General features: G+C 42.1%; 1 protein-coding gene across 1 annotated transcript in view; it reads right to left on the minus strand.

Annotated features, from left to right (window-relative positions):
• The window catches only part of LOC306975537 (protocadherin-16-like), a 327,999-nt gene that overhangs the window by 80,358 nt on the left and 221,592 nt on the right, over nucleotides 1-26,049 (minus strand). The window contains exon 3 of the mRNA XM_079573110.1: nucleotides 3,536-3,724. Within this exon, the coding sequence (XP_079429236.1) occupies nucleotides 3,536-3,724 (189 nt within the window). The remainder of the gene's footprint in view (nucleotides 1-3,535; nucleotides 3,725-26,049) is intronic.

Here is a 26,049-nt window from a genome sequence, read left to right on the forward strand (position 1 = left end):
AAAAGGAAAACCTGCAATTACTGAACTTGACCCTTTATTATTCCTATGTAATTGTCCAGCCACAAATAAAATGAAACCTGTAATAAAGTCCATTTAAACTGTGTTATTTAAGATAACGCTCGTTAATCACATCATTCTTTACATGTGACACAAATGATTTTTCTCTCTTAAAAATGAATCATAATAGAAAGTTCATGATCATTTTACAAAAGCATTTCAGCCAGGAGAGAAATAAAGCGAACTGAACTGAAATACACCGCCTGGACCTGGATTTAACTGTTCTGTCAGGTTTAGGTTCAGCAACACTATGAGATCAGCTGACATTTTCGGACTAATGACACGTCGCACTAATGGCATGGCACCATCTCTGATTTGTGAAATAATATTACTCAAAATCATCTTTCGTTGCTGGAGGGAATATCGAAGTATTATAAAGAAAGTTAAATAAAGCGAACTGAACTGAAATACACCGCCTGAACAGACAAAGTGCCACCTGGATTGAACTGTTCTGATCTGGAGTTGCTGCAGTTTGTCAGGTTTAGGTTCAGCAACACTATGAGATCAGCTGAACATCCTGAATAACCAGGTTATTCCTTCCTCCCTCACGGCACAGACAAATTCCAAAACATCAGTGCCAGGATTCGTGGGGCTCACATTGTCAAAGAGGTTCAGGGAGCTCTGAACCCACTGAGAGTCGTGGGATGGGCTGGAGGAGGCTTCGTGCAGTGGGGGAAAATGAAAGCAGCACTGGATCTTTCGACAGAAGCTTGTTGAAACAAAGCCACCGTGAATGGTGCTGTAATCAAAGATAAAGGTGGAACAACCACATATTAGAGCCCTCGTTCTGAACTGGTCCACCGTCGGGACCTTTCATTACACTGGGATAACGAGCCCGGCCCAAATAAGACTAAATACTACAATACATTATGTTCCTCACAAACTATTGTTAATACGCATGAACCGGTCACTTGCTCGCTGAGGTTAGGGTTAGGTTAAGGGTCAGAGTTAGGGTTATCTCAAAGAGTATTAACAGTTTACAGCCAATATACCAGTGTGGTATCTCATTTGAAAGCCAAGGCCTTCCAGTTTCTAAAACTATGAGTGCGTTTATAAGGGCTCGAATCTTCCGGTGTTTATCGGGAGTTTTTAATATCCTGGTTTTGTCACATATTTTCCTGATTATAAAACCCCGAAAATAGCAGTTTCCTGGTTTTGAGAAGCCTGGATTTTCTAGCTGGGATTTTCCGTCAGTAACTGAGATATAACTTCATGTTTACGCTATTTTCCGCAGTTAATCGTAAACAAACATGGCGGCGTCATGTCCGAAGAGCTCCTGTTTCTGAAGTGAAGAGGAGACGGAGTTTTTTATTGTAACCATGAAAGAACTAAAAGCAGTGAATATTTAAGATGGAGAGAAGCTTCGTAATATCATATAAACCATAATGTCATATAAACCATAACCAGAAAACTGCCAAAACCGGAATACTTCTGATAACCGGGAATTTCGAGCCCTTGGAAACGCACTCTATGAAATCATGAACAAAACAACCTGGTAACTGGAATTTTTAGACTCAGAATCTCAAGTAATTGTTTTCTGGGAACGGCTCATGACTTGGGCTTCACGACACGCTACGTTTCCCGATACAGAGTTCACGATATGTTACGTATCGCGATTCCAGTGTATCACGATAGAGTGTCCATAATTCTAGATATAATCCAAATTTAAGACATAAAGATGATGTAGGTGCACAAAGCGTGTAATTTAAGCCTTTCTTAAGTTCGAGAAGACGTTGTTAAACTTTCTAAATAAAGATTACTATTAGAGAAACATATTTAGAAATAGAAAGAGGTAAAACTTTCTTGTCGACCATGCACAATGATGGCAGAAATGTGCCTTGGACTCGCTCACACATACAATACATTTGCCCAGCAATTCAACAAAAATACATAATACATTAAAGTCCATTATAAAATCAGTTTGTTGCAGACGCAGCAGCAGCAGATTCACTACATCGAAAGAAAAGGAAAAAGGAACAGACTCACTGAACGACATTAACAGTTACAACTTATTCAGCTCCTTGATGGCAAAGGGAACAAAAGAATTCCTGTCCACGTTTCTCTTGGCACAAGGAAGTCTGTATCTCTGCTGTGATGGAAGGAGCTCAAAGTAATGGGACAGTGGATGGATATCGTCATCTGTGATCTTATAACAGACACCACTGCTTTATTGTAATGCGATATGCGTATCACGATACAGAGGCCTCGATATTGTCATTTGTTTGTTTGTTTGTATACTTTATTGTCCCCGTAGGGAAATTTGTCCTCTGCACCACATATGGATGTACTTTTGGGTCCCCTGTATTAGAGCATGTGACCTTCCTTTTCTTGGGGTCAGATAGTGATATTTATTAACTTAATGACTTGCTAAAAACCTTCGCCATTGTACAAGTCATGTCGGTAACGCTTTAGAACACAGCCGGCGTTCCAGCTGTAAGTACAGAGTAACAAGAAAGTAATTACACATGTAAGTACAGGTACATGTGTAACAAGGGAGAACGATGTGTAACAAGGCAGTACAAAGTGTAACAACGTGTCAAGATGTAGTATTATTCAAAGAGAAATTAATGGTGCTGAGCTATCACATAGTTGTGGCAAAAGGGAATGTGGTTTTATAAATTGTGCATTAATTTTAATGTTGCAGGACAACAGTATTACTGTTGTGAAAGTGAAGACATGACTCCAGGCATTTTTATTGATTGTTATTTATTTTCTATAGTGAGACACTGTTGATTGTAACAAGCAGAAACAAGAGTGATCAGAGAAAAAATAAGCAGAGCAAGTCTTCAAAAATGATCACACTATCAAAGTGCATGTACACCATAAGTACATGTGATATGATTATGCCGTGGTTCGCGCTTTTGCTTCACAGCTAGAAGGTCCGGGGTTCAATTCCTAAGTCAGACGGAGCCTTTCTGTGCAGATGTGCATGTTTTTCCCGTGCCAACATAAGTTTCCTCCCGTTTCCCAGACAACTACAAACAACAACTACAACTACAAACTGACTTAGAAATGATGATTAAGCGTGATCATTTTTGGACAATTTTTCTCTGTTCACTCTTGCTTCTGCTTGTTACAGTCACATGTAAGAGTACCTGTACTTACATGTGAAACTACTTTCACTATAAAAAATAAATAAACAACAATCAATAAACATGCCTGGGGTCATGTCTTCATTTTGTCCTGCAACATTAAAATGTATGCACATAATACCACACCTTGACACGAAGTTACACGTTGTTACATGCATGTACTACCTTGTTACACATCGTTCCCCCTTGTTACACATGTAAGAGTACCTGTACCTACATGTGGAATTACTTTCTTGTTAGCCGTACTTACACCTGGAACGCGGGCTGTATTCTAAAGCGTTACCGTCATATCCAGTGAGGGAGATACTGCACGTACTGTAGTAGTGGTTGTAATAGTGATGGTGAGAAAAGCAGCAGCGACATCATCAGTCATTCTGAGGCCTTACCCCGTCCAGCGCGGTGACGGTCAGGTCGTAGCTGCCGGGCCCCTGGTCTCGGTCCAGCGGCGCCGTCGTGCAGATCTGACCACTCTGCTTGTGGATGCTGAAGAGGGCGGGGCCGGAGCCGCTGATCCCGGAGCCCAGAGAGTAGGAGAGGGCGCCGAAGGACCCGGCGTCGGCGTCTGTGGCCGTCACCTGCACAGACACCAGATGGAAGAAGAACGTTAAGTAACAGCTCAAAGTCATGCACTGGTCACACAATCCTGAAGTTCAGCAGGTACAAGGTTATAAACGCAGGTCGATGCTGGATACTCTCTGACAGAAGGGGTTTGATGTCAGACTAGAACAGCGATGGGGAAATGGAGGTTCAGGCTCCTTCAATCCTGCTCACAAAACATGTATGTGACGTTCAGGATCTGCTCTTTTGTTCAACTTATCAATCAATGTTTATTTCTGTAGCACTTTACACCAGGACGACCAAAGTGCTTCACAGAAAGATAAAACTGTCTAAAAACACAAACTTAGTGCATCCTAGTCATAATTTAGAGCATTCAAGGTGTTATTAGCCAATTTGAAGAGATGAGTCTTTAATCATGAGCTTTTAATGTCTGGAAGAGGGGATTTTTATGTGATCAAATAAAAACGGTCTTTTATCACTGATTAGCGCTTAACTGAGCTAACCTTAGAATTTGGCGTTAGCATCTCAAAAGCTAAACGTGTCAAGGTCACATGCGGCCCACGAGATGATTTAATGTGATTCTTTGAGGAGCATTAATTCCTGAGCATGTCAAAAGTCAGTCTCTCGCCCATTCCTGTGCGGAGTTATGGATTTTTGACTAAATAACCAGTTTGGTCGCTCCAGCCACTAGGGGGCAGCTTAAATTTATGAGGATATAAACAGCACATTATAGCCATGTGGTAAATGGTCAGTTTGCCCCAGGGCGGCTGTTGCTACGGTAGTGAAATACTGCCATCAAGTGTGGAGTGAACAATGGGCGAGGGCCGCTCTTCTCTATGGTCCTTATGGTGGGGAGCTGACATTGCTGTAATACCACCCCCTTGTGGCCAGGAGCGAGTCCAAGAAACACTTTGGAGCATTGATATAATGGGCCTTCAAGTGTCCCAAGACCGGATTAAAAGCCTGGCTCCAAAGAGCTTTTCTTTTTCCAAAAAAACGCTATGACCCATGTGACCGCGCTGGGGGGGCTAACCAGGCTAGTTTTTGTTAATCAGCCCGAAATTTGGAAGCATTTTCAGTGCATTGCCTGGATCCAGAGCCTGTCAATCAAGCTCTGGAGCTCTGTGGAGGCTCCGCCCACTCCACAACTGCAGAGCTTCCCGCCTTTTTGCCCTTTTAAGGAACCGGCTGCGTAGGAGGAGATAGAGCGGCCATTACGGTTCACACAGGAAACCTTTTTCAATGAATGGGGCTTAACGGGACCCACTCATCTTTATTATATTATATCTATGGGGGTGAATGAATCATGACTTTATGTAGCACTTTGAGAAACACGTGACAACTTTGGTTTGTTAATTTCATAAAATATCACGTGAATTTTCTTTTTGCTGGCATTAATGTCAGGCCTTTCTCTCTTATGTTACTCCAAGGACGACGGTTCACACTAAACTCAAGAACGCTGCCCCGGGTTTCCCAGTTGTTTCCCTGTTGAGCGAGCATTCATGTGCATTTTGAAACCAGATGAACCCCAAACAAACTGTAGTCACGGATCTGCACAACGTCACAGCTGAAAAGTGCCATGTAATCTTAGACAAATGACTCGATATGTGCTCTGATTTTGAGGAGGTTTGTACTGTCTTCAAATAAGAGTGTCAATGAAACACAAAAGTCAAAGGCAAGAAAAATCACTCTTGTTCCATTGGTGATAATAAAGTCCAAACTCACTCAAAATCTGGCACAAATACCAATAATTCAGGCACTTTTCAGTCATTTTTCCCGAAGATAAGATAGCATTTTTCCCATTGAGGCAACACAAAAGAACTCTCTTTGCTAAGCCGAAGCCTCTTCTCACTAATCGTGGCACATCATTTCATTCACTTTCTCGCTTTTCAAAGAGTTTAAATCAGTCCCAGTGAACCGGTCTCAGATCTTTGGAGCGATCTGGCTGGTGTCAAGTCTTTTGAAATGAAAAGAAATGGTCGGATCCCAGTAAAGAGCCATGAATAAAAACACAAGCAAACTCTGACTAAATGGTCAACAACAACAATGTTTCCACTGGCATGAAGAAAGGTAATGCCACTAACGGCTGCTATTTATGAGAGGAATCCACTTTACAAGACTTGGAATGAGACAAATGAGTCAAAGGCAAGAAACAAGCCGGCAATCTATTTAAAGATGGTTCAAATCTCCTCACAATCAGCATAAATTCACACACTTTAATTAATTTCTCTTCCAAGACAATTCTTCCATTGCTACTTGTTAAACCTTAGTCTTGCAGTAAAAAGCTCTTTCCTCAAACGCTCATAGTATGAAATCCAACGAATCCAAACAGGATGGCTCAAAACTATGTGAATGACTTGTAAAATACTCCTCCAGACGTGTTTTGGACGAGGGAACAATGTTAAGGCCTGGTTAAAAGCTGAAAAGGGTCGGTTTTGCATGATATATCTCCGCTAAATCAATAGAAAAGCCAGAAACAAATAATGTCTGACACAGGGCACTGTCAGTGAGGGGATGAAACTCACACAGCTGGTTCTGAAAGCTTCTCTGGACCAGGCCGGTGTTTATCAGACAGTATCAGTCTCCTGGCACTGCACACGAGGCCAAGGGGAAGACTGAGGGAAGGTGAGGTCCAGCCTGAAGAGTGGCGTCCATATGTATCAGGCCTGGCCCACAAACTTGACTTTTTAGCCCTTTGTTGTGTGTCTGTTTCGTGATACTGAATAAAAGAGCAGATGCTGCATGTCTGAGCAGAGACACCGGCAATAAATAATCTTTGTGAAGCCCTTTGTGACTTCTGTCTGTGAAAGTTGCTACTGTATATGAAGAAATGTTACTTATTTATAATCCTGAAGCTACACAGTGAATGTCAATACTCATTTTACATGGATTGATATGGATTGTGTACAAACTTTACACACCCAATACGACCACCAAGAAAAAACTGATTGTCTGAGTGTAATAGCTCGGATTATGCCAGATTTTAGCCAGGACTAAACCGGTGGTTCTCAACTGGGGGGTCGGGACCCAAAAGTGGATGGCTTGAACCATTTTCAATGGGTGGCGAGAAGGGCTACGTGCAGGTACTTTTTTTTTTCCTGATACAGGCACTTAAACGATACTTGCCAGTCCGATACCTGAACAATACTTTTTTCGATACCTATACGAAAATATTTGTTACAGAGAATCAGAAAATAGAACAATAATGCTCATTCATTCCGTAAAAAGACCATTTCTTTTAAATTTGTAGATTTTCTTTCAATACACATCTTCTATAAAAGTGTCTACATCTGAATCTGTAACTAATACTGTTGTTTTGATCATAGTTTCAGCTTTATTTTATGTTTATTCAACATGATATATGGGACCACCAATCTCTCGTAGGAGAGGTGTGGTTTACGATCGTCCATAGCCGTTTATTGGGCTGAAGGTCTATCATATGTGTCTGAACGTAGCCACAGCCAATCATATCAGATGATGCATGACATACCTGTAAACTTTTGAGTTAAACTATTTAGAACATGGTCTAAAGCTTGATCTAAAGATGGCGTTGCGTCTGCTGCTGCTGTCATGTTGGATCCGTAAATAAACTTTTTCTTTATTTTTTTATCCATAACAAACTACCTGTGGGAAAGCTGGCCACAGGTGGTTGAAATGGGCCGGCAGACTGAGCAAAGTTCTTACCCGGCATTTATCTTTCACACAAAGGACCTTCTCAGTGACAAACATCACATGCATGAACAAAATGGCCTCCTGTGACTACAGCTTTATACCTCTCCTCATGGGAAAGGACCTCCCACCGGTAAGTCCCATTAGCGTGATGGATAAGTTCCAAATACAAGTTTAGCAAGTTTTCACATTGTACATAAAATGAATAAGTTGGGAGTCCAAAATGACAAGTGTTCAAATCGAATGAATAAAGACAAGATACAAACCAAAAAACAAATACAAAAAGGAAACTCAAAGCTTTCCCCCCGGCCACATGGTTCAGCCTGAGATTTTAAAATGGCCGACAAAGACCACGCCTCCCCTTTGCTCCCACCATGTGGTACAGGTAAGTTTGTAAACTAAAAGTAATTATTATAATTACAAACCATTCGACTTCTTTACTTGTTTATGAAGTTTCTCGTCTGTCTGGTTGTTTGCTGAGACCTGGATTGAATGTTCTTCTTCAACAGGTGCTGATTCTTGTGATTCATTTTGTAATTCCGAACCTCTTTCCTCCTCAAGTTTATTTTTCCCTCATTTAATTTGCCCAAATAACATCTCTCAAGACTTGAAACTCTGACCAGACAAGGCTCCAGGGCCCCCTTGCAGTCCTGCCTCTGCTTTAGTGGATCAGGATGTAAAGTCAAAGCTCTCCATAGTTTTTATTTCATCAAAGTGGCTTCAGGCTGTGACCCGTGCTGTAAACACCATCATAAATATCTGTGAGTCCCGCTTGTCATTTACATTTGTTCATCCCGTTCATTCATTTAAAGCAGCTGAACCTCGCTGAACTCTCTCTACATCGCCGCGAGCTAGAGCGCCATCCGTTTCCATGGAGACCGAACGCCATGGTGCCCTGACACTTTCTAATAACAACCTCAGTTCCAAGCGTCGTTTTCCCTCCGATTACTTCTGTCTTACAACACAGTCAGGACAGGAACGTTCTCACCCGCTTGCGAGGTTCACCCGGCGTTAATCGTCCCGGGGCCCGCGGGGGCTCGGCGTGATTGGTGGGACGGGAGCGCTGTGATTGGTGGCTGCGTCCGGGGAGATGTTGTAGTAATTGAGTGCGGTCCCAGCTGAAGGAGCCGCTTCGTATTAAACGCAGGTCGGATAAAGGAGCACTGGGGTAAACTGTCCAGCAGGAGGCAGAGACTGAAATCATATTCTGCCAAACAGACGTGTGTCATATTCTATTATCAGGGTGTTTAATACAAAACTAAGTGGTGGATGATTAAGACTAAATCCATTATCCAATCCATTTAGTTTCATAATTTAGTGATTTGGCTGTTTCTCAGCTTAGATATTCTTAAAAAAAAAAAAAAAATCCAATCACAATCAAGGAGATTTGGGGAAGCTAATGGTTAATCGTTTGCCAAGATTTGAAACACTGAGGCCAGCCCTAAAGAAGACAACGGCCAGCTTTTTACCCACACATGAGTAATGGTGGCTCAGTGGTTAGAGAATTTGGTCTGCGGTTCGTGTGTTCGTGTGTCGGTATCGTTGTGTCTTTGGGCAGAACACTTTGCTGTACAAACTGTATTACGTTTGCTAAATAGTGTCTGAATGAGGAAGTGCTTGATGAAAAAGAGATTGCAGATTGGCAGCCATGCTTCAGTCAGAAGTAAATTTACTTAACGGGACTATATGGAGTTTAAAAATGTTAAAGCTGTGTATTTCCCAGACCTGTTCACCACAACTGCCTCTAAAATCCCGCACTGTCACTCAGAAACGTGTTACTTATGTCTGAAGTGCCGTCATGCACGAGCTTAATATAGAAGCTGCAGTTACAAGTATGACCTGAGGTGGCAGTCGTGAGTATAACATGGTGAACTTGCATCTAGCCCCCTTAAAGGCACTATACATTATTTTGTTTTTTTTCTAGTGGTGGAACGAAATAAGTTTTGTCCTCCTTTATTTAACTCAGGCATACATGGGGAAAAGCACTATGCCTTTATTTTTTAAAGCATTTGTATCAGTTTCATAAACTCGTTTTCTAGCTCTGTCCCTATAAGAATTGGGATTTTACAATTATGTTCAGAAAGTTAGCAATGAGTTTGGAGCATAACTAATATTTTATTTCATTTCATTGTTTGCTATAAAAAATTAAAAAAAATCTAGATGCATAGGTATAGTTTTAGGACATCTATACTTCATTTTTTCCTTTTTTTTCCATTTCATTTTATTTATTTATTTCATTCAAAAGTGATGTTATGCAATCACAATAAAACCGCCAAGCCAACACAGTATGAATGAAGTAGTATGAATACTTTACTTGAGTACTGTTTCTGTTGAGAACTCAAGAGGCTACGACACTTGCACTGAAGAGGCACCAAGAGCCCCCCCACACCTGCAGCACAGTGGAGGCGTCACAAGAGGAGCTACAGGAAACAAGGGAGGGACAAACGAGGAGGTATCCGGGCGAGACCCACAGCTAAGCCACACATGCCTAATGGATGTTCACTGGAGAACAAAACTGATGAACTGCTAAGCTCTTCCCAGGAGACGGTGAAAGACTATTGTGGAGCGGAGGGAGCTGTGCAGGAGGAAGAGGAAGGAGGAGGAGCTGGCCAGTGCAGGACACCACGCTCTGAAATAGGGACAAACCCAGAATGTGGTGCACTCTTTCAGAGAAGGCTAAAGGCAGCGGCTCAGGACTAACACCTGAACACTATTGTACAATGACAAATAAAGCACTTACTTAGTTTACTTTGAGGCGCATTGAGTTGCCTTGTGTACAAAATGGCGGGAATAAATAAACATGCCTTGCCTTGCTTGAATATTCTAATATTTTCTACTGCAAATACTCCAATACTTTCAATTAAGCAAAGATGTTGACTGGACTAACATGTGACCAGTACAGAATATCTGTGGCTCTCAACAAACCAAGTGCAAGTGAGTGAATACAAGCTTGTAAAGAGACATGTTGATACCTATGTGCTTTAAATAAAGTTTAAATAAGATGTTCCCTTAGGTAGAAATGTTGCTTTTAATCATAAGTTTTAACAAGTTTTGAATCGTCATTCAAATTTTCCAAGAAACTTTTCTTTTTTTTTTTTTTAGAAGCCATTAATTCCAAAGTTACATTAAGTTGAACTCATTAGCATTTCCCTTCATGCATAAGCTCCTCTTTCATGCTAACGCTAAATGAGCTCGAACAGCAGCCGGGGCCGCGCTGAGCTGCGGGGGGGCCCTCGTGGTTCCCGGAGTGTGACGCACAAATGATTACAGCCGAGTCAAATGAGGCGACCCGTGTTTATCATCATCAGCCGCTGGTTCTCCTCCGCTGAGATGGAATCAGTCACTTGGCGTGGCGCTGAAAGCTAAGCTAACGCGAGCGAGTAAACAGAAGGTGGCAGGCGGCAATTCATTCAGACAAGGAGGACGGAGAAAAAACAGGAGCAAATTTGACCAGGCTACGATCAAATCACTGAACTAGATTGATGTTTAATGTGTGATGGGCTAAAATGAAGCGCTATTGATCCAATCAGCAGCATAGGTCATGGCAAAAGTTTGTCCTCTCCTCAAATAATAAAAGCTGGAGCAACGTCAGAGCCAATTTTCGTAATCAATCTGATTCTGAAATCCACCAAAATTGAAAAACATAATGTTTAAACTGGGTGTAAACCATGTCCAAACTAGAAGAATGCCAAACTTAAATGCAGAACTTTGATATTATATCGGATAGAGTTCGGGAATGTGATGTCATATTGCTAAGCATCATGGGATTAGCAGCAATTGTAAACTAATGAGATTTTAAAACACTGGTGTTATTGTTCACATTAAAGCACTTGGACACCACAGTGAGTTAAATGTATTTACCAGCAGTAACTCAGCAGCTAGCGGAGCTGTTCCACGGCTTTTTTCTCCACTTTTTATACTGTTTTTTAGCTAATGTTAGTCAATGGAAATGTATGCTAACAGCTGCAAAGATGGCAGATCTCGTTTGTTATGTGGTGACGTCACAGCTCTACTTCCGGGTCCCGAGATGTGCGAGAAACTACAAAAAAACTCTTTATTCCACAATCAATGTTTCTGAAGCTGAACGGAGAGTTACTGAACATACTTATTTATCAGACCCATTAGCCAAAAATACTGTACCTACTCCTATAAAAGTAATAATCGGCACTCGGATCGATGCTAACGGCGCAGCAGCTATGCTAACCCAGGAAGTAATGACTTTAGTAAATATTATTTTTTTAGCAGTTGGTTCGGCATTTTTGGCTAATGAGTCTGAGAAATAAGTATGTTCAGTAACTCTCTGTTGAGTTTCAGAAACATTGATTGCTGTATTAAAGAGTTTTTAATGGTTTTTTTCTCGCATATTTGCCGGTGTACAATCAAAACAGAAGGCTTGTCGAGTTGTACTACTTCTCGTTGTAGTGCATGATTTCCTAAATTTTACTGTCGAATTAGGCAGTCTATTCTACATGTAGATGTTTTCAGCTGTCAACCATCGACCACTTTTAGGTCAAAGAAATCATTAATGAATGTACAGACCTTTAGAGATTTTACTTAAGATACAAATTAGTGTATAAAAGCATAATAAGCTAAATGCTAACTCAAATACAGTTAAGTTTCTGCTTTTTCTGGTATCGGATACACATCCAATGGCCATTAAACATAATTTTATAATATGTTAATGATAAAGGTTCAGATAGCTAAAGGCATTTCTGTGATTTCTATGTGTTACACTTTTTATGTATTTCCTATAACTGTTAGCATTTAGCTATCAAACAGCAAATTATCAAAGATCCAGCTAGCTTCATCCACAATAAGGTCACATTCTAGCGGGGAAACAAGGAGCAAAAAGAAAAAACACACGCTGAATTATGGATGCGCTTTCTAGTAAAAAAAAATTCAGAGACACGGAAAAGGAACAATGCAGTTCACAGCCCAAATATTGCTACGCTTAGCTTCATGCTAATGCTAGCTGCTTGTGTCGAGCGCCAGTTTATTCACTTCTATCGGACAAATTGCTGTAAAAAAAAAACACTCATAATGCCCCGATTTTGACTTGACTTTATTTGTGTGTGCTAAATATGCTTATAGTCCGCCAGAAATTGTCTAAAAAGAGTGAAAATTAGTCATACGTTGCCGTCTTAGCTGTGGAGCTAAGACTGTTACTGCGGTAACTATGGCAACCATCAAAACGCTGAATTTTCGACTTGTTTAATGGGTAATATCTCTTTAACGGCTGGACCTATCCACGTGAAACAAAAACTGTCATGAAGTTCAACGTCTTGTCTTTCAGCACGTGTGAACTAAGGTTATATTCTTATGTGATAAAGGTGTCCAAAAGTGGAGACAAAGATGAATGTGGCAGGTTTGTGAATCCTTCCAAATAAAGCTCAGGGAAAACATTAGGAGATTTTCTGTTTGGACATTTCTTTCCAAAACTAATGTCTCAACATATATTTAATTCCCCTCCGGACTTAGTGAAGGTTGTCCTTGGCCCTCAGCTCTGGCCTCTCTGTGCTTGTTTTACCCAGAGCCCAGTCGACCATTGGCTCCCCCCCCCCTCTTGAAGAGCCGGCTCCCGTCAGGCCTCACTCATCCCCTGAGTGTGGGGCGAGCGCTGCTGGCTGCCGCTCCGCCGAGATTACCCCCGCCTCAAGTTTGAACTGCGAAATCCTCCAGACATGCGAGGTTTGTGTAAGGCCCGGCGTGACAGCGGGGGCGCTCCAGATCCAACCGAGATACAACAAAGCGAACCCCCCGCGGACGCTAATCTTAACACGTACGTCTGGACTGGGTTAGATCACTTAGCTGGGTAAGCGCGCTTGTTTTGCCTGACGATTGGAGGTATGCTCATGCGGCGGCTAAAGTAAACGGGGACCTCTTTCCCACGTGTCCTCGAGAGTGAGTGAATTCAAGAGGAAAAACACTAAGGGGAGACGCGACATGTACAGGCAAAACTCTTTTTTTTTAAGTTTTGGGCCAAATCTCTATGAACTTTCACCTGGAAACAAAACAGAAACACCTAATCTTCACTGTTTAATTATTGCACTGATTCAATGTTTTGGGAAATTGTCAATTTAAGGGCCATTTTTTACTCAAAATGCATTTTTCTCACATTGTTGGGACAGTCTCTCCATGAAATTCAGTAGCATCTAAAGACTTCAAACTTTCCAGCCTTTGGAAAGTGTATTTTTGAACGTTTTTCAGAGGGTTTCATTGAGTTTCAAATGTCAAAAAACAAGGTGAAATTTCCATTTTTACACTAACAAGAAATCCAAAATCCCCCTGAAAAAGTCTTTGATACTTGAAACTTGTCAACAAAATAAAACCATAAATTTAAACCTGGCTCGATCCATTCTTTAAAAAAACCCAACTTGTTTACCATAATACTGTAAATCCTTTTTGTCATCCCTCTGGGGGTCTTTCATCTCCCCCTGGTGTTTCTGGCCAGAAACCGGGTCGGAGCCACCAATACACACTAATGTAATCATGAAGAAGAAGCAGGCTAACGGGCAAAGCTAACTGCGGGCTAGCACCACTTAAACAGTATTTACAGCCAAGTTTGAGTGAAAAATATGATTGTGTAATTGGATGTACAATATCCCTCTGTCCCTTGGTCTTTTCTGTCAGTGCAGTATTTACTCTCACGGACAATTAATGAGTCAAAAATCATATCAGAGCATCGTATCGTGCTATGACACCCGCAGTGGCGCTTATGGCCTTTAGGGGCATGAGTTACTTAGTACTGCTTTAAGGGTTTGTGGCCAAAAACAGAAAATTTGGGGCATATGAAAACATAAAATGAGAAAAAACTTGCAATGCAGCTTCTCATATTTATGTCTGTAATCTACAACAAAAGTTTCAAAATGATATCTCTAAATGTAAAAGTTTCCCTATTCACCTGCCTTAATGTCAAAGTAAAAAAAAAAAGTCCTTTAGATCAACAATGCAGAAAGTTAAAAAGCCGCTCGTATACTTTTACTCCACAACATTTGAAAGAAATAATACTTTCTAAGGGTCCAAAGTAAAACGTATATGTTTGTTTTGTTCATTTTAAAAGCCTATAGCCTCCAGAACAGTAGGTGGCGCTGCAGGAGGTGGATTTTCATGTTTTTGAAGCCTTAAAGTTACTTTTCACACCACTAATTTAAGCTGATTTGTACTTTCTACCTTGAATACTTAACTTGAGTAATAATTTGATGGAGTAACGTAAACTTTTATTGGACTTGAGAACTGACTGTTGTTTTCAGATGAAGTGAATATGTCTTTCTATGAGCTGGTGTTAATGAAGAAAACGTTTGTCTCTACATCGGAGCGTTTCCAGATTGTGCAAGTCGCCGCCTCACGGTGACACGATTTGGCACGAGGGGGGGGTGGATCATGAAAATATTCCGTCGCGCCCATGAAATATGAATTGGACTCACTCCGGGTTATGGATTGTTCTTATTCTGTGTGAGAAACAACGAGGAGAAGCTTCAGAATCACATCCACATGTCTCTGAAAGATTGATTTATTAGATTAACTGTCAGATGTTGATACTTTTAGTGACGGACTGTGGTTGGAAAGCCACTTTTCCAATCTGGCCTTTAAGTTCTATAGACTCCAGCTCAGCCTCAGCTTTGACTTCTTCTAACCGCTATAGCTGCCGGGCGACCGCGCTTTCCATAGATTGATCATAGTGGGTGAGAAATGTGCGGCAAAACGCTGAGGCCAATGACAGGTTCAGCTTCAGTTCTTATTCTTTCCATGTCTTTCACTGGCAGGTCACATTACTGCAGTTTCTCAATGGCAAAGGTCTTGGGCACTGCAGGTGAAAAAGGGAAAGATGAAAAGGAAATGTACTGCAAGATTTCTGTCATTTTTGAGAAAAAAATATATCTAATCTAAGATGAAAATGACTGAAAAGTGCTTGAATTTGTGCTCATTTTGAGTTGGTTTGGACCCTAATGGAAATGGAACAGGGCTGATTTTTCTTGCCTTGGACTTTTTATCTTATTTCAAGGGTAAAGTAAATTTCTCTTATTTTAAGCAAATGAATGCCTGTTCCATTGGCTCTCATTTCAGGACAGTCCAAACCTTTTATTGTCCTAATTCAAGCACATTTCAAGACATTTACCCAAGAAGATGCCGTTTTTTGCATAAAAATGGCCGGTACGGTGGCACAGTGGTTAGCGCCTGCATCACAGGTCCCAGGTTCGATTCCCACCTGGACGGGGCATTTCTGTGTGGAGTTTGCCTGTTCTCCCTGTGTCTGCGTAGGTTTCCTCCAGGTACTCCGGTTTCCCCTCTAGAAACATGTACAATAGGTTCCCCTCTGGGGCCAGGACTCCCCTGGAAATGAGATTCCTAATCTCAATGAGACTTTCCTGGTCAAACAAAGATTAAAGGGACTAGATGCAAGTTGGTTATTTCATGCTCACTACTGCCATCTCAGGTGTTATGCGTAACTGCAGGTTCTATATTAATCAATCAATCAATCAATCAATCAATGGTTTTGTATAGCCCAATATCACAATAGGAGTCTCACAGGGCGGCACCGAACATTAAAGCAATAAAACAGAGCAATAAAAATATAACCCACAGGGAAAAAAAGAGAAACCTCGAGGAGAACCACAGAAGGAGAGATTCAGGCTATAGATCCAGGGCCGATGGGAGCAGTGTTAATTTCGTCGACTAAAATATTTAGTCTTAATTTTAGTCAAAGTGATATTTTTGACGACTAAAATTGGACTAAAACTAAATGAAAAGTTTCTCATGAGACTAAAACTATGACTAAAATGTCCAGATATTTCAGTCGACTAAAATAAGACTAAATAAAAATGAAAGGGAGAGACTAAAATCATCCAAACTTCTATTGACCGTCTGAAAGAGCCTCAGATCATGGAAATTCACTGCCAAAGGAGCAGCTCTGAGCTTTGTTCATGTGGAAGCAGCTCCATGAAGCAGAAGAGCTTTATTAAATATGATTATAATGAATATTATCAATGCAAAGTAAACAAAATTAGACTAAAATCGAATTACATTTTCGTCAAAAGACTAAGACTAAAACTAAATTAAAATATGTTGTCAAAATTAACACTGGATGGGAGTGCCTGAGCAGATGGGCCAAGATCTAAAAGTGACAGTCTGTAAGTTTAAATGTTTTGCAAATTTAATATATTGTGAATAATTGACCATCTGGGTCTGTAATTTGAGGAAACATAAGTAAAATCAAAAAATAAAGTCCCTAATCAGAAACCCCGGGACACCACTTTGACCAATGAGACGAGCTTTTCCTGTGAAGCAGCCTGTCAGGTCCAATCAGGAGAGAGGGGGAGGAGCTTGATCCTTTACATTTGAAAATTCTGTCCTGCCTCATTTTTCAAACTAGGAGTTGCTTTCTGGTCCAAGAGGGAAAGAATTTGATCGTTTGCTTTCACTCTTTCTCTCCTCACTTTGCAAACTTACAGACTATCACTTTAAGCTCGTGCATGGCGGCACTTCAGACCCGAATTAACACCTTTTTGAGTGACCGCAGGATTTTAGGGGCAGTTGTGGTGAACAGGTCTGAGCTCATTCTACACATTAGGACATGGCTGGAACATGTAGGGAGAGGAAAATACTTAGTTTAAACATTCTTAAACTCTGTATAGTCCAGTTTTCCATGTTTTGCAATCAGCACTGAACGCTATTATATTGAAATACCAATACCACGCACCTAAAAGTACTTTCAATTGCAAATAGAGCGTTAAATACAGTAGAAACTCTGAACTCGGGCCACTTTTGTGCGGTTGGAAGATGACACTGATATGCTGTAATTAACCTCTGAATGAGCTCGGTTTGATTGCTGGAGTCGTCTTCCTTTACTTCTCCTCACATATGGACGCCGTTCACGTAAATGCCAGGGAGGCGGGACATCGTGCGAGCGGCGGCGGCGGCGGCTTCTCGAGCTGAGGGAGAAGAGCTGTAATTATTCGGCGCATGGATCCTGCTCATGGAAATTAAAAGCACAGACCAAATCCGCGGTCCCAGGACGGAGAGTCGGCGCCGGTATCTCCTCCGACACATGTCCCGCCGCTTTTTAAGCTCTCGTGAAACTCGACGTGTAATGTGTTCAGCGCAGGTTTGATAGAATGAAGAGACTTTCGCCGCAAAGAGCTTCACTTTAAACGCGGCATCAAAACGGTTTATTTTGATATCTTGTTTTAATGTCAGAGTAAAAAATAGACCTGACTCACCCTAATGCTTATTCTTTCATAATTACTGACATGTTTGGTATCCACCTGACGCACAGAATCCCCCTGACAACAATCTGTAATCCAAATATGGTCATTTCCTTAGTGAAAGACGCCACCCGCAATAATCTGTAATAATCTTACAAGAACATCTCCACCTCTGCAGCTCCTTCAGACTCCAGGGGTACGGGAACCCCTTGGGGCACTCGAGGACTTCTCAGGGGGTACTTGGAACTATTTCAGATTTAAAAAGAAAGTGAAACTGGACATTATTTTGAAAGGATATGCTGTATAGATACAGACGGCATCTCTGGAATCGCCCATATATGGTCATTTTTGAAAACAGTTAAGGGGGAAAACAATGTTGAAAAAAAACTAAACTTTCTCTAATTATTCAAAAACTACTTTAACAAATGCTGAAATATGAATATAGTTTCTACTAAATAAAGATACAAAGACATGGGGAGGAGCAAAGTGGTTCAACAGCCCATAAATACATGAATAACGGAGAATGCTAACTTCATGCTACATGTTAGCATCGGGCTAATGCTAACGGTTAGCTAGCGCTTGCTACAACTGCCGTTTTTTCACTTCTACTGAACAATCTGCTGTGAGAAAATATCCATATGGGCCCGATTTACACTTGACTTTATTTATGTGATAAATAAGTTGATATTCCACCAGAAAATGGCTAAAAAGAGGGAAAATTGTGTTTCTCTAAAGATTCTATTTTCCCCCTCGGCGAAGCCACGCCCTCTTCTATGACGAGATGCCGTCTGTATCTATTTTTGCAGTAAATTGGACACTGACAGGAAGTGACATAGATAGAGGCATTTGTAAACTGTTGCCATGCCAACCATGTTATGTTAATGGCAAATGAGTCAAACTGCTATGACCTTTACCTCTATCTATGTCACTTCCTGTCAGTAGCTTAAACATTTCAGTAAGGGATAATGTGTAGAACGCTGGTCATTATCGGGAGAATAATAAAGTACCGACAGGGCGAAGGTTTTGTTTTGCCCTGAAGGTTATTTATTATACGGCCATTAGTCAACTGAACACACACAAAATACACTTCATGCACTTTTATGAAGACCGAAAGGCTACTGGCCTATACGTAGTTGAAGGTGCAGTTGGAGGAATGGTGGTGGGTCTCGGGGTAAATTGAAACTTGGGACTCCTGTTAACCCCTTAACTCCCACCTGAACCGAGCACATTTTCTCCAGTTTGGCTTTACCCCAGTCCAAAAGCTTCTGGAAAAAAGCTGTGAAAATAGCAACAAAACTGAGACGAAGACCATGATGGAAATGTGACAAAAAAGTGAGAAGACATTGACAAAAAAGAGACGAAAAATTTATGGAAAAGTGGCAAAAATGTCACAAAAATGTCACAAGAAATTGACGAAAAAAAGACAAAAATGTGGCAAAAAAATGACCAAAAAATTGATAAAAATTGACGGAAAAAAATGACAGAAAAGTGATAAAAATTTGACCAACAAATGACCAAAAAAATGACCAAAGAGTTACAAAAATGAGTTGAATACCCAACAAAAAATTGATGGAAAAGTGGCAAAAATGTCACAAAAATGTCACAAAAATGTCACAAGAAATTGACAAAAAATGGACAAAAAAAGACAAAAATGTGGCAAATAAATGACAAAAAAAAAATGACAAAAATTTGATAAAAATTTACGAAAAAAATGACAGAAAAGTGATACAAATTTGACCAAAAAATGACCCAAAAAATGACCAAAAAGTTACAAAAATGAGTTGAACACCCAACAAAAAAATGATGGAAAAAAAATCTGATGACGTGAGGAAAAAGATCCTCTCGGTTCAGGCGGGAGTTAAGAGGTTAACTTCACGAGCGATTCACACGACTTCTCTCACAGGGACGGAGACAGAGACAGTGTCCTCGACGACTGGAGTGATATGAAAGACCTGTATTACAAGCACGAAATCTGTTGCCATTGGCAGCGGTCATGATTTTCTGAAAAAGGACCTCTGAAAAAAATAAACTACCAATGGGAGAACGTTAATGTACCCATTGGCCCCGGGGCTTAAACAGAATTGTAGGCCCCCACCCCTGCTCGGCACAAACCCTAGCCCTAAATCCCACAAAAACCCTACCCCTGCTACTCCTACATGTATCCCTCTGGGCCAGGCAGGGCGGGCCTACTCCAGGTACACACAGGAGCTTAGCACAATCATCTCAGACGGTCACTCAGTCATCACCTTTTCCTTTTTTTCCCTTAACTCTGATAGGCCCTTGATTATGGTCGGCCCCTGAGCTCCAGCCCCTGCCGGCCCGTTGGCAAAGGCGGCTCTGCATTCGAGTCAGTGGAGCGTTCGACTTGCGTTGTGAAGAGCCGTATAATAAATAAAACTTTTCTGCCCAACTTCTCTACATCAGATTTGTTGCTTCACTGAAATAAAATGATGATAATTATTACTTACGACAGATGGATCCATCTCGCTGGCAGCTTCTTAGCCTGATCTACTGAGCTTTGAACCCCAAAAAACAAGGTGGAACTTTTATTTCCTTTCACTATTAATTAAAAAAACAAGAATCCCTTCACAAAACATCTTTGTAACAAATATATCGACAAAATAAACCATAACGTTAAACCTGCAGCCGCAATATCCATCATTAATGCGTGATCGTCGATTCTGGCATGTTCTCCAAATAACCTTATTTTTTATATGAAAACATAAAAAGACTCGTTCTTTTCCACTAGTGTTTCCGGATTCACCCTGCACTTCTGTAACTCATCCCGCTGACCTCGCTCGACTCCTGGACGTCTAAACGCGCTCCGACCCGGGACGTTCCGAGTGCACCGTCGCCCCTCGGGCCAAACAGTTGTAGACGATTAACTACTGCGGTTTCCTATTCCCTTGTTTTCCTCATAATTTCTCTGACTCGATGAAACCCTAATTGCCGATTCCGCTGCTGCTTTTTCCATTGCGTCTCCGTGAAGCGGCGCGTGAGTGAGCGAGGGGTGCGTCGTATCGGTTTGATCCGTGTTCTGGGGCGGATCGACCGGTGCCCAGTCAAACAAATGAGTCTCACGTACAGTAGGGGCAGGAGCCAATCTCCGGAGCCACGATTCTGCCAATACAAATGATGGATACCCGGGGGGAGAGCGTGCCAGCCCACAGGTCGGCCTGGAAAAATCAGTCCAGCTCCACTGTTTATAGAAGCAACAGCATTGAGAGAATTACTATGGGTCAAATTAGTGCAAGCGAGACAGCCGTAGTGGAACATTTTAACCAAGCGTTCGATCATTAGGTTACATTTCTCTGACAAAGACAAGGGGCCAGATGGTCTTGGTCGAAGGCGAAGCGGCCATCTTACAAACACAACCTCGTGCTAGTGCTTTTGCTGGTCGCCTGAGGGCATCGTGAGGAAAGGTACCTCACCTTGCCTTGGTCTGAAGTGGGTGTTAAGGTTGCTTATGGTTAAGGTTACTTTATTAATCCCCGTAGGGAAATTCATTCTCTGCATTTGACCCATCCTCAAAGCCGCTGGGGTGACCTGTAGGAGCAGTGGCTGCCAGCTTTGGCCGGCGCTCGGGGACCCATCTCCATGATGTGTAACCAGGCTGGTGGTCAGAAACACCTGGCTGGAGGATTCACCTATTGTACATGTTTTTTAGTGGTAGGGGAAACCAGAGTACCCAGAGGAAACCTACGCAGACACGGGGAGAACATGCACAAAGAAAGGCCCCGTGCAGGTGGGAATTGAACCCGGACCTTCTAGCTGTGAAGCACGAGCGCTATCCACTGCCGTGTTGTTAAAGCACTTAAATTTGACTTTTGAGGAAAAAATACAAACTTTAATGCTCTGCGGCCAGTGTTCATTTCAGTTGCAAAAAAAGCAAGTCTGTTTTTAGTCAATAACAGAAAAGTCCCCTCCATGAATCGCCACCTTAACGTGGTGAAGGGTTTGAGCACCTGAACGATCCTGGAGCTCTGCTGTTGGGGCTTCGTGCCCCTGGCAGGGTCTCCCAGGGCAAACAGGTCCTCAGTGACGGGTCAGACTAAGAGTGGTTCAGAAGCCCCTTATGAGAGACCAACAGGTTAGAACCATGAGGCCGTCCTTCTGTGGACCCACCACCTGCAGGAGGAGCCATAGGGGCTGGTGCAGTGTGATTTAGGCAGCTCCAGCTCTGACATTCTTCAAACATAAAATTATTTTGTTTGGCCGCAGAATCTGTTTACATGTTCATCCAGGGAAGACCACAGTTATTGTTTTTTTCTTCTTCTTTTGAACAAAAAAATCGAATCCAAATTCCAAACTCGCCCAGCCCTACTAATGTGTCAATAAAATAAAACCATACATTTAAATCAGGATCCATCCTATTTCGCTTTTGTTGCTGAAAATATAGGCAATTTTGGCCTTTTTCATGCACAAAATGCCTTATTTTTACATGAAAACATAAAATGACAGAAAAATTGCAATATTTTTCTCTACATTTATTGCCACCCCCCCTCCCCCAGCTCACCTCCAGTGTCTTGCCTTAACCCCCACTTTAACAGAGCACATTTTCTCCATTTCGACTTGGCCCAAATCTAAAAGCTCCATGAAAAAAAGCACCCAAATAGCGACATGTGACAAAAACAAGACACAAGTGAGGATGAAAACGCCACAAAAAAGCATCAAAAACACGACAAAAGCAGATCCTCAGAAACTCTATGTAAATGCAGTACTGAAGTAAATGTAGAGAGACATTTCATCACTGAACCGCTCTTTAAAGGTAATGTATCCAGAATATTTCCCCTGTCTCTGCGCCGTGAGCGAAACCACAGTAAACAATTACATGATTCATGACAAACCGCGTGAACTTATACGACCGCGAGTGTGAAGGAAAAGCAGCAAAACCTCAGCGTAAACATTTGGACCGAAAAACTCTCAGCGCTCCCCCTTATAGGTGCGAACGTAAACAAACCCGCAGCAGCGTCTGACGGATCGTCCAGCCGCGGCCTCGGCTCAACCCCCGACACATTCCCCTCGCGGCGGCAGGAACGGTGCTGGATGTCCACCGTGTCCAAGCCGCTCCTCGCTCGTGACCAATGCCCGGCTGGACTCAGAACTGAGGGATTTGGAGGAGGCTTTGGCTTCAGGGATGAGAGCGTGGAGGGAGAGCAGGCCGGTCAGGTGGAAATACCTCGAAAAGTGATTGTTAGTTTAGTTTTACATTACACTGTAGGGATGTGGCGTTCATGAGCGAGCGGCTTCAAGGTGAACTCAATTGTTAAACGAGACAGAAATCCCCTGAACGAACACAAGAATCAGCTCAATGATGGAGCAAGCCTCACAAGTGAAAGCTTTTTGCACTGAAGTCAAAGCTAAATGCACTAGAAATGATTTGTCAGACAGTTACAGCCTCTTTTAAAGGGACTATACGGAGTTTAAAAATGTTAAAAGTAAGTATTTTCCTCCCCCTACATGTTCCAGCCATGTCGTGTAGAATGAGCTCAGACCTGTTCACCACAACTGCCTCTAAAATCCTGCACTGTCACTCAAAAAGCTGCTAATCTGAAGCTTAATATAAAAGCTGCAGTTACGCGAAAGACCTGAGGTGGCAGTAGTGAGTATAAAATGACCAACTTGCATGCAAATTAGCGTCACTGGACTATATTTTGTAAATTTCCCCCCAGTATATGTTAAAATTTCAAATTGGTGAAGTTTATTGTGTAAGCCCCAGTTAGAACGTCAGCCTGACGGCCGCTTTCTGCCCCACTCAGTCACGGAGCTTTAAAGGGATATTTCAGGATTTTTGACATAGGGCCTCATTTCCTAGTTATCCAGAGTGTTGCTGATTTCTGGAGATATTTCTTTTTTGTAATTCAAGCAGTTCTTATGTTTGAAGAGTTTCGTGGCGCTAGGCTAGTGCAAGGCTAGTGCATGTCTATGGTATCAGCTAGCCTGCATTAAAAACAGTGTGACCCGCTCCACAGAGCACCTGAGGCAAATCACTTATAACACCAGACTAACCATATAAATGTCTGTGTCGATAAAATAATTTTAACCATTTTGCATTTAAAATAACTTATATTTGAGCAGCATCAGCTTCGTGGTTGAATAAGCTACGCAGCGGCGGAGTGATCTGCTAGAAAATGGTCCCTCAAAATGTGATCATTCATGTGATGCAGGTCAGTTATATTCCAGAAACTATTCTATGGACACAGACATTTATATGGTTAGTCTGGTGTTATAAGTGATTTGCCTCAGGTGCTCTGTGGAGCGGGTCAGTCTGTTTTTAGTGCAGGCTAGCTGATACCATAGACATGCGCTAGCCTTGCATTAGCCTAGCACCACGAAACTCTTCAAATATAAGAACTGCGTGAAATACAAAAAAATCTCCAGAAATCAGCAACTCTCTGGATAACAAGGAAATGAAATATCCCTTTAAGTGTTTTTTATTTATTCTTTGTCCTGTACAGACCCTTGATTGCAGTTGTCCCCTCCTTGATGGACCTTTGTAAAAAAAAATTGTGTTTAAGATCCCAGTAAAGAAACCATGGTAACCAGTCCTGAGTCCGTGGCCTCTCACTACCCTCCTCTGATCCTCTGAAACGGTGCAGCGCCTCCTGGGTTTTGTCCCTGTTTCAGAGCGTTTTTCTCGTCTTTTTTCCCGCCTGTTTTGCTGCGTTTTCATCCTCTTTTATGTCTCGCTTTTGTCGCTATTTCAACGTTTTTTCCCCAAGAAGCTTTTAAACTTGAACTGGCGGTTCAGAACTGGGGGTTACGAGGTTAAAACATGGCTCACGACTTGCTTTGTTGAGCCAATACTCACGTTTTTATGCTTTCACCATGAGTTTGATTTACTGAAGGATATTAGTACCAAACATAAATGGAGGTAATAATGTCCTTTCTGTCTTTTTATCGCCGCTAAAGTGGAAATTCTGGCCTGTGTTGCTTTCTATTGTGCTGTTTCAGGACGTCCTGAATGATACTTTTTATACTCATGTTATTTTAGCTTAATTAAAATAACATAGGTATCGAAAAAAAGTCTTGTTAAGTAACTTTAAACTCCGAGGGTTAATCTCTCCAGCTTCTTAAATCTTCTGCCCTTCTACAATCTCTTGTCCCGGGACAGCGCGGCCCCTGACAGTTCGCGGCAGTGACGGCTGGATCAAACGCAGAGCGCGGTCGTCGTCTCTGCCTGGACTCATGTGAGAAGTGAAGTGAAGTTTAGAGGAAGTTTCCAAAGCTGAATTAAACATCGACAGCGCTCTCTGTAACCTCATTTCTCGCGCACATCTGTTGCCGTCGACTCGAACTGGCACCGACGCACTTATTATTTATGCGAGCGACTCCACAAGCTGCTGCAGGACGCGGCTCCTCCCAAACAATCAGATCCACTCTTCAAGTCCCTCCGCAGAACAGATGACCGAGAAACCACGTCGTGCTCACGGTCCTTCAAACCTTCATATACGCGAGCATGTGCAGACTTCAGGTCAGTTTATCAAGTGAGGTTTTCTTTCTTCAGGAGCTCCCACACACGCCACGCACTCCTGTCTTGTACAAAACAATATTTTCAAGGTGTTTAAAGCTCATTTCTACCTGATTTTCTGCCTGATTTACTGAGCTTTGAATCGCAAAAAAGGCAGAATCACCGTCTTGGAATCATTTTGATTTACAAAAAGGTGAAATTGATACTTTTCTGTAAAAGGTTTGAATTTGAGACCATTTGAGCAAGAATGTAGATTTATTTTGAACACATCACTCTATAATCATTAATAAATGAGTTCAATTGTGGACATTTTGGCAGGATCCTGGAGGCAGGGGGTACATAGAGTATAGTCTCCTCCTTCTGAGGGGACTGAGGTCCTTCGGAGTGAGCAGGACGGCAAATGGTCTCAACTTATATAACACTTCTCCACCTACATTAGGCACTCAAAGCGCTTTACAGCAAGGATCCACTCACCCATTCACATGCTCATTCACACTGCAGACACTGGAGGCAAGGTGGGTGAAGTGCCCAAGGACACAACGACAGTGTGCACCATCAGGAGGCGGGATTCAAACCCCTGACCTTCCGATCATGAGACGACCCGCCCTACCAATGATTCTGTGGTGACTTTGCTCTCCACTACGCTGCCGTGTGCTGGGCCCCGGGACAATAACAGGCTTAACAAGCTGGTCAGGAGGGCCAGCGCTGGACTCTGTGGAGGAGGTGAGGGACAGGAGGGTATTAGCCAAGCTCACCTCCATCATGGACAACACCTCCCCACCCACTGCACGGGACTGCAGAGGAGCTGAGCAGCTCTTTCAGTGGCAGACTGAGACACCCTCAGTGCAAGAAGGAGCAGGTCCTTCATCCCCACTGCTGTCAGACCGAACAACAAGACTGTAAAGTAACATGTGCAGTAACCCCTTTGCAGAAATACGTGCAGTAATCCCTGTATTTACATCACTTTATCAACCACTTGCTCTATGATGTAAACCTGCAC

This window comes from Gobius niger, assembly GCF_951799975.1.
Source record: "Gobius niger genome assembly, chromosome: 1".
Taxonomy (NCBI): domain Eukaryota; kingdom Metazoa; phylum Chordata; class Actinopteri; order Gobiiformes; family Gobiidae; genus Gobius; species Gobius niger.